The sequence below is a fragment of the Fringilla coelebs genome, assembly GCF_963513975.1.
Source record: "Fringilla coelebs genome assembly, chromosome: 10".
Taxonomy (NCBI): Eukaryota; Metazoa; Chordata; class Aves; order Passeriformes; family Fringillidae; genus Fringilla; species Fringilla coelebs.
The window spans coordinates 25,487,103-25,496,953 of NC_140036.1; the positions used below are offsets into that span (position 1 = coordinate 25,487,103).

At 39.2% G+C, this 9,851-nt stretch overlaps 1 protein-coding gene across 1 annotated transcript; it reads left to right on the plus strand.

The window, feature by feature from the left end:
• The first annotated feature begins 3,338 nt into the window (after positions 1 to 3,338).
• On the plus strand, positions 3,339 to 8,646 carry TM4SF18 (transmembrane 4 L six family member 18). Its single transcript, XM_084212143.1, has 5 exons — positions 3,339 to 3,634; positions 5,206 to 5,295; positions 5,965 to 6,107; positions 6,204 to 6,384; positions 6,792 to 8,646. The coding sequence occupies exons 1-5, from the start codon at positions 3,458 to 3,460 to the stop codon at positions 6,804 to 6,806; spliced, it is 606 nt and encodes a 201-aa protein (XP_084068269.1). The 5' UTR covers positions 3,339 to 3,457; the 3' UTR covers positions 6,807 to 8,646.
• Positions 8,647 to 9,851: the final 1,205 nt, after the last annotated feature.

Consider the following 9,851-nt stretch of genomic DNA (forward strand, 5'->3'; position numbering starts at 1 on the left):
GGTTTGGCTCATTTCACTGACACTGGTGTTTGTTCCTCAATAAGGGTTCAACAACAGCTCTGGGTCAGATACAACAGCACACATGGAGACTTAGTCCAGGGTCAGGGCTGGCAGTTCTCAGCCAGGGAGCCGGGGGGTCCCGGCACATCTGAACCCAGCTTAGTGCCTCCTGCCCTCCCACGGGGGCTCCCCTCCTGATTGCTCCATTACAGGCCTGAGAAAGAACAAGACGTGGGCATGACTCTTGTTTTTTGCCTCAGCTGCCCTCAGGCCTCACTGCGTTCAAGGAATGCAGTCCAAATTCAGGTCAGCAAAGACAGATTAATCTGAAATACCTGACTTTACCAGTTATCAGCCTGAAGGCATTACTGTAAGGTCCTGGGTAAGAGCCTCTGAAGTGTAGCTTATTGCACATTAGAGCGAGTGTTTCATCTGAATAATGTGCTGCCAAGGTAGCATTGCTGCTGTCAATGGCATTTTTCAAGCGAAAATCAAAATGCAACATGCTCCTTATTTTGGAATTTAGCTGTTCATATTGTCTTTGAAAATAAGCAAGTTAGTTTCTATTCATGGGAGAATAAGAAGTTCCAATGGGTGTCAGTGCATCCTTAGACTATTTGTAACTAGGAGGGTGGTCTCTAAAGATACACCTGAAGTTTCTGGCTATCTCAGGCTGTCTGCACATTTAAGACTGCCCTGTACAAATACGCACCTGAAAAAAAAGAAGTGAACTGTGAAAGCAAAATCCTCTATGTGCATCTACACCAGCAAAAGAAATCTCAGATGAAAAGAATTTGTATAAAGAATCTCAGGATACCTGCATTTTGCCAGAGTATTTATTCATACCTAAATACACAGAAGTAGTTGAGGGACTTTAATGCCATTTAATGCCATTTCTTTGTGGTGTCTATCCCTGTCCTGCCCTGCCCTGCTATGGGAGGGAGGAGGAGAATATATGCATGCACATATGTATACACACAAAATACCTCGCAGCTGTGTGATACAGTGTCTTTGTGTGTGAAGATACAGTTTTGAAAAAAAATATCTGCAAGTTTAAATGGGGTGTGGAAGGAGAGAAAGTGGAAAAGAAAGTCCTCAATGGAATAATGTATAATTACCATGCAATTTAAGGATTTTTGCCTGTATTCTTGCATAATGGTTGTTTTTCTGGTACACACAATTACTTAAAGACTGTAACAATTTTGCAATATGTAGAATTCCTACATATAGAAAGATTAGACTAGGGTTTAGACTTCAAACTTCAACACAAATGCATGCAGCACCAATAGATTCCTGTAGCCCTAATGCACAGCATTACTGCTCACTATTTGTATTGTCATGTAAAAAATGACCAGCTGGATTATTTTGTCTGGTGCATAAGACAGTGTTTTGAGAAATTTATCAGTTACATTGTGAAGAAGTGATTGGTTTAGGTTGTATTCATATCAGGCGGCAGAGAAGTCACACAGAGTAAACATGACTTTTCGGTAACAGGCTTGGAATCAGTTCATGAATAATGACAGCAACGGAAAAGCGGTGCTTGCAACACTTGGCAAGATGCTTGAAAAACTGGCTTACAGGTTTGCTTAATTCTTAGTATAAAGTAGTCGTTTCCTGTTCTAGTGGCATTGTGTGCCAGAAAAATAGCGACCCTGAGCTTTGCAGATCTCAGTTTAAAAACAAAGTCATGAAGCAGACTGCTGTACTGCAGACCAAATGCTGCTTCAGTGATCATTTCTCAAGTTTGCTTCTTCTAATCAGAACAGGCTATAATGGAAATGGCATCAAATTTGACTATAAAATAAGATGCTTGCTACTAATTTTGGTCTTTGTTTTTAAGAAAATATTTCAGCCAATTATATGATCTTTGAGTTCTGTACTAAGAAAATCAGTCATGGGGATTGGATGTGCGTGATTTTAATGTAGCTGTTTTCTCTGCTTTCTGTGGCATTGTGTTGATGACATGAGTTCTGTCTCTGCCTATGAGTCTGGAAAGGCAGTTTTGCTACTAATTCTGATTAGAGGAAGACCTGAAAAAAGTGTCCATAGTGGTGAGAGAGTAAAACAGGAAATATGAGAAGATCAAGAATGAGGACTTCAAAATGAAGCCTCTTAGTGAAAGAGGAGAGTCACAGCAGAGAACAAGTAGAAGAATGGTGTAATTGTGTGAGTACCACCCTGCCCATTTCCTTGTGTGATCTCATGTTAAGCGATAGTATGGAATTAGTTACAACATGCAATCCAAACAGTTTTCATGGGAGGATGAGAGAAGCCTCATGTGTGAAGAGCCTGAAACAGCTCACAAGGAAAATACGTTGGGATGTCATTGCTTCTAAAAATAGCCTTCCTGCTTTTGATAGAGGCCCCTTTTTGATTTGTTTTGTGGTGATTTTTTGGTGTTTTTTTTTTTTTTCTTTTTTGGTTCTCTGGCTGCAACTTTGCTTTTGAGTAAAGCAAAAGGTCAATCTTGAGTTGCTTTTTTGGTGATTCACAGGGGCATGAGACTGAAGGCTTGGGTTGTGCTGCAAGTGCTCAAACTGCCCTGGCTCTGTGTTACTGGGATAGCGTTTAGATGCTCAGGGGTTGGGGAATGATGACATGGACTATGGGAAAGCTGTGTGACTTTGGCTTTGCACAGTGCAAACAGCAGGCATTTCAAAACAACAGCCAGACCTTTTGTCCTGCGCAAGAAGTCACGTCTTCATAGGTCAGGCTTGTGGCCGTGCCAGCTCAGCTGTAAGCACAGAATGAAACAACTGGAGAAATAGCAGGGTTTAATTTGCAAAGCACTGGAGCCACATAATGCTGTGGGAAAGAGTAATTGATTAAAAGTGTGAAAATAAGCCTGCCCTGAAGTTTCTAACCAGTGTTATTTGGGCTTCTATAATCTCTGCAAGATGGCCCAGATTCAGCCTGCTGCTCACAGTCAGTAACTCATTGGTTCCCCCTCAGGGTCCTCTTAATAAATCCCTGTAGTATAAGGCAAAGTGTGGTCTTCTGTACAGAGACTGGGCATATTTATCTTCTTACAGCCCCCTTCCCCATGCTGCAGTAAAGTTGGAAAACCTTGCTTTGATCACAAACTATGTTGCAGTTTGTGTTGTGGGGAGGAGGACATTTTTGAGCAGTCACTAGGAAATGAGAGCTTTGAAGTTCCTTCCTGAGTCTGACTCCTAGACATATTTCATTTGGAAGATCACAAAGGAGGATCTTTTAAAAGAAGGGAAATGACCACACAAGGATGTGTTTAACACAGGACAGTGAGTTTGCACAGTGATATTTATCTGTTGTTCTGCTGAATGTTAAGCACTTCTGCGCCTGGAATCACACCCCAGTCACTGGTTCCTGTGAATATGAAATGCTGAATCAAGCTGGGGAGGTTAAAACATTTCTTATATTGAAGGTCTTGTAAACTTTTGTTAGCTTAGAAGAACAAAACTTCCAGAGTTCTCGAGAGATGGCTTTGGAGACATGTGGAAGCTGTTTGAGTTGCCTGCTGGTACCTCTTGCACTTTGGAGTATTGTTGTGAACATCCTCCTATACTTTCCAAACGGGAAAGCTCTGAATCCTGACATTTACCAGCGCCCCAACTATGAGTGGTTTTTTGAAGGCATCTGTTTCTCGGGTGTGATGGTAAGTGCTCAGCCTATGGATTTTTAATGAATTGCATTCTACTGCAAATAATATTGGATTACTCTTCAGTAACGTAATTTCTTTAAAAAAAGAACATATGGATTACTTCAACAAAAGCCACTGCAGGCATAAAACTCAATCAAACTGAAAAAACAGTTAGTATACTGAATGACAAGTTATGTATGTTATTAAGTGCAAATGATATTGCAGGGTGTGGTGGGGTTTCTTTTCTGCTGTCTTTCTGTTTATATGTAATTTATGCTTGTATTATGGATGCAAACAGCATGTTGATTTAATCACCTGCGGATGTTGAATTAGAGCTCTTTTACCCAAATTAAAAAAAAAGAACTTCTGGTTCCGAAGTTTTTAAGAGTTGTCTGCAGTCCACTATTTAGGAGACTGAATAGAATTCACAATGCATCAGGTACTCCTGTTGTCAGACTAAATACAGAGAATTGTCTCATTGTGATTAGCATAGTAGGATTTTCCCTGTTACATTTATAATATGCTCATCTGCAGTAATAAACTACTGTGGAGTTGCCCACTGTTCATGCTCTTTACCATGTTCATAAAGAGCTGTAGCCTCAGGAACAGAAAGCAGTTATGTGATCAAAGTGCATTGCACACAGTCAGTACTTCAAAGGGTCTATCTGCATAAGTGAGTGGTTTATATGAAGGTGCTGAACTGTTGTTAAAACATTAGGCATTCTTTTGAAATTGTGTATTCTCTTTAAAGCAGAAGAAAAACCTTCAGTTCTAGCAGAAGAAAAAAACTACCGGACAGACAATCCAAACAGAAAAACAGTTGCAAATGTATTAAAAACGTTAACTGCAACCATGGCACTGATATTTTGAAGCAGTTTTAGCCTTAAGATTATTACCAATTTATTAAAAATGCACGTATCATTCTGTTACAAACCGGTCAGCAGCATATGATAGTGTTGTGATTCAGAAATATTCTCTTCTCATACTTCCCTTTTCAAACCTATGACTCTCTGGATGGTAGTTTGTGGTTCTGGAGCCCAGATCCTATTTATCAAAGTAATTCTAGGATCAGGCTTAAATAATCCAATAGTCTGAAGAAATCAGTAAGGATACTTGACAAATGGAAGTCCAGGTGAATGTAATCAAAAGTTTGCATTATTGACTTTTTCTAGAGTGAATGTGTTGGCAAGGAAGGCAGTACTCTGTGTGCCTGTGTCAGCAAGAAGGTGTTGAACTGATGTGTTTGTATCAATAAAATATCCTTCTTTTCACTGGTATTGATTCTTTTGTTTGTGACCTTGGTTTTTAGTTTCAGCTTCACTGTTGTAGCTGTGCCCAAGGTCATAGCACTTTGCTGTGCTGGTAGAGGCTGTACTCTTTGTCTTTCAAGTAGAAGACACAAGTACATCAGCAGCCTACTAAAACCGCTCCCGTTCCAGGTGTGCCTCGAGTAATTGTGCTGTCCTATGGATCAGCTTTAAAAATCAAGACAGCAGAAGAGATGCAGTCCCTGCCTTCCAAAGGTGAAGGAGACTTTGGCTTAATATCTGCAGTTATCTCACTGACCTTATGATGCTCTCTTACAGGTCCTTCTTTTGGCAGCAATTCTAATAACACTGGAGTGTAGTGTGTTCTATCGATGCTGCCAGAGTGAGAGCTGTAACAAAACCTACCGGGTGAGGCTGTGTTTTATTTCTGTGCATCACATTAGCATTTGTCTCCAATGCCTTCCTGCTCCTGCCCCAGCACATCCTGCTGCCCCCTCCACTGCTCTGTTTTCACTTCCTTTCACAGAGGATTCTAAATTGGGTTGCAAGGTCACAGAAAGTGTAGCTTCTTACATCTGAAGCATAAGCAGGATGAAAGAAAATTAGACACACGCTTCTCCCAAATCCTTGTAAAATAAAATAAGAGCATAGAATGAAGCACACTAGCTAAATAGCGTCATCCCTTTGCCTGTGTTATTTGGAAGTGTTTTTTTTCAGAAAGTACTCAACACAATCTATCTGGGATGCAGACATATTTAATACACCGCTGCATTCCTCCGGTATTTTGTGAAACAACTTTACAAAAACGCAAGTTTAAAAACCCCACCCAAATAATATATAACTTATAGTTATAGAACTGTATTAAACTCTGTCTTAATCTTTATTTTGTATATGTATTTATTTTGTATATGTATTCTTACTATTCTTTACCTGCTATTTTTCTTTCTGAGTTTTGAAGACTGGGATAATCAAATGTGAAAATCAGCTCCAAGGAAGTAGCTAGACAGACTGAATGATCATATTTGCTGTTGACACTGTCCCCACAAGGTAATAGTTCTCTCTCTCTCTTTCCTTCAGAGTTTTATTTCTATTGTGCTAGCTCTGCTTGGAATTGCTTTCTCGGCATACAGTTGCATCATTTCTACCCTGCATTTGATTCAAGGCCCTTTCTGCAATTCATCAAGTGGATGGAAATATATTTTCAAAGACACTGCTGGGGGGTAAGAAATATTGGTATAACTCTTCTGGAAGAAATTGTTTACCATCTCAGTAGTCAGAAACATTCTTCTTACTTCAGTCTGGTGTTTCTCTAATAGGTACCTCACAGATTACCCTGCCTGGTCTAAGTGCACAGAACCTGCTAACATAGTGGAGTGGAATATTATTTTACTCTCGATTTTGATAGCACTCAGTGGATTGCAGTTGATCATCTGCATTCTCAAAGTAGCTGCTGAGTTGAAACGAACACTCTGTGGGACCTATTCTGTTTTTGTGCAGGTAACAAAACGTCTGAGGTTTATTTATTCAGCATCTCCTTGTCACTGTAGCTTCAGCAATTTCTTTCAGTTGGGGACCTACCCTTTTGATTTATGCATTCTCTATGCTACGGCATATGTTTTCCAGAGAATATGTACTGATAATACATTTGTTTGTTTTGATTCATCCACTAATTTCTTGTGGTATACAGAGGCTGGTGGCTGCTCACTCTGCCCTTTAAGATTAGGACTGAGAAGAAACAAAAGTGGTTAGGAAATTAACATGGATGCCAAGTCCATTACTATTGTATCAGCAGAGGTTGCTGAACACCTTTGTTCTAACATTCAGTTTTACAGATATTCTTACTAATGTGTGGCTTTCACAGCAGCAATGAGAAAGAATAGCACTTTTTTTTTTTTTATTTGCAGGCTGGGATTCTCTGAAAATGACAAGGAAATTGTTGCTTCTTCTCCCCCATCCCCAGAAAAAGAGAGAAATGGCCTCTCCATAATCCATAGCAGTAGATTTGAGTGCTACAGAAAAAATGATACCCTTCTCTTAAATCTCTGTCCGTCAAACCTCTCTGTTTTGGATGAAGTATATTTGAACTGTCTGACATCTACATTTTTCTTCACCTGTCCTGTTGTGCCTGGCAGGGACACTTCATTTTTTTACCTTCCAACTTGTTGTGACAGTAGGAATATTTTAATATAATGGAACTGTTTTTGTATTGAAATCACCTTATTGTTTTTTCTTAATAAGCTGCTGTAGAACTGCTTTTGCACTCCCTTGTCATTGCTTAGACCATATGACCATTTGTTATTTCAAAAGGGCCTGGTTCAAAGCCTAGTACATCAAGAGGGGTTGTTAGTGCACTGGGTGAAGCCATGATTTCTAAATGAATGAATTTAGTTACAGACAGACCATGATGGCAGTCATGGAGGGAGGTAGGCAGAACCTACCTTCTTCCTTCCGTCTTAGAAGTTTGTAACTGCAAAAAGCAATTACTGAAAAAAGTCTATCAAGTCTTTCTGTGGTAAAAAAGGCACCTGGGCCTGACTGACATATTAGACACACAGGTCTGAACTCAGCTGTGCTAATTGGTACATATTAATAGCTGCACGGGTTTCTTTTCACTTTACACTTAGAGGCAATTTTTTTTCTTTTAGTCAAGTATGATGTGACTTGAGGGAACATATGAGGGAACCTTGTGAGCATCCAGTGCTAGCTTATTAATATTCTTCCAAGTACCCTGACCTTGCTACAATGAAAGGCTAATATTCTTGACAATAATGGTCTGATGAAAAAGAATAATCTGTTTGAAATTAGCAGCTAAAAGAGATTTTTACTTTCTCAGAGAATTATTTTTTCATTCTCAGTGAAAATTCAAGGATTCACAATGAAGTGGACATGTGACTCATTTGCAGTTGCATGGGCAGCATTTGGCTGTATTTAGCACTCATGGTTGTTTTGGTTTTTTTAGCTTTTCCTTCTGAACATTATGAGGAAAGAGAAATCAGACTTGCAGTAATGCATGTATGCCTATTACATCAGAACTAGTGCAACTCAGGTACATTCTCATCAAATACTAAACACTGTTAGAAATGCAAACCATACAATAAGTGTACAATAAGCTTAAGTACAATAAGCTTTGGGTAAATTATTTAGAAAAAGCTAGAATATATCAGTAATTTCATTCTGTTTCAAGAAAATATTGAGTTTTTGCCTTCGTATTCCTTTGTCAGGTGGTTTTGAATAGCTGATTTCTTCCTGCGGGATTTCAAGAATGCATCTAAAATTTTAATTGCTTAGTTTCTTTTAAGTTGCAAGAAGTATAAAGTAATTAATAATATTTTAGAATGGGGCTAGTCTTTTGGGAGATGGTTCAAAGTGGCATGGGGTGTCAGGGGTGCATGATACAAAGGCATGATGATAAAATGAGGAGTGTTCCATTGCACACTTGTTTTTCTCTGGGCTTAAATATGTGACATATCATTTATCTTAAATTATAATCCTGTATTTTAATGGATTTGTGGATGTTTTTTGTGAACAGAAGGAAAAGAAAGAAAACTTAAAAATCAGCCTGTGCTCCTACCAAACATCTCAGAGACTCTTGCTGATTTCCTGCCTACAAACTCTGGATCTGTCTATCATTTTTTGTGCGATTGTGCCTGGTGAATTTACATTTCCACTTTATCACAGACATCTCTTAATTTTGGGGTTTAAATTAAATAAAGAGACATGTAATGTAGTTCTTGTTTGGCTTCCTGATCCTGCAACCCTTTTTACCCATAATCCAGAATCTGGCATCTCCATTACCATAGGCAGCTTCAACTGCTTCTTGGTGGTTCTGCTTTTAAAGATGCAGTTTATTGATTTGAAATTGTTAAGAATACTAAAGGCTAACAGCGGGCTGTATTTCCAAATTTAACAGCCAGTTTCACACAGGCCTTTTGGATGTAAGGCACAGTTAACCTTGATCTAATCAATTTAAGTCCTGATTCAATTCTAAGTATTTTATCTTTAAAAAGTGGTGCTATGAGCTGTGTCTGGTAGCAGAACTAAGATTCCTGCAAAGACTTTTATTCACCTGGCTCTAAATCCAGACATAACCAGTGATCCTGATGGTGGTGTTTGAGGCAATGTGACCGTCCAGCTGCAGAACACAGACCTCACTCAGCAACAGGCAGAAGTGGCCCTCGGGGCCAGGACAAGGCTTGCCCCATGTTGGAATGTGGAGAAACCCTTCTTTGCACAAGAATTCCTGGACATAAGATGCTGAAATCCCCACGTAAAACACCCCAGGCACAGGAGGACAAAAGCTGCGGATATGAGTTCATGATCTCCTGGCAGAGAGGAATTAGTCTGAATTTGCAGTAGGAATTCAAGCACTATTTGTCCCCCACAGCCAGTGCATTTTGCCAGAGTATCAGGATTCTGTGTCTGGGACATTAATGCCATTCATTTAAAAGACTGCAGGTGGAAATCACAGTAGACATTCAGTATTGTAGTAAAATACTGTGGAGCCCTACCCACACCTTTGCATTTTAGGGCGTATTACTATTTGTGTAGGTAAAAGTGACTTGCAAAACTACAATTTTCTGATTGTTCCCATTATGGATAGAGGGGTTTTCTACATTGAGCAGCAGAAGACAAATGAAGCTGCACCAGCTCTTTTTAAATGGTGTTTAACTGCAGAGGTTTACAGGCAGCCAGAGCAGCTGCAGGACAGCAGGCAACAGACACACATAATTCAAATGTAAGAGTTGTGAAATGGTGGGGCTTCAATTCAGCCTCACTGTGTGATCTTATGAATGATATATATATATGATATGATATGATATGATATGATATGATTGATATGATATGATATATGATATATATTATATGCATATCTTATTAATATGAATATATATGTGACTTTCTGTCAGAATATGCCATTTGGGGGTTTATTTATTTTTTTTCTTTCAAGGAAAATTTTTGAAGTA

Coding starts and splice junctions, on each gene's coding strand:
- TM4SF18 (XM_084212143.1), top strand. CDS start 3,458: ATGGCTTTGGAGACATGTGGAAGCTGTTTGAGTTGCCTGCTGGTACCT. Junction 3,635..5,205: donor TCTGTTTCTCGGGTGTGATG/GTAAGTGCTCAG, acceptor GCTCTCTTACAG/GTCCTTCTTTTGGCAGCAAT. Junction 6,108..6,203: donor TTCAAAGACACTGCTGGGGG/GTAAGAAATATT, acceptor TTTCTCTAATAG/GTACCTCACAGATTACCCTG.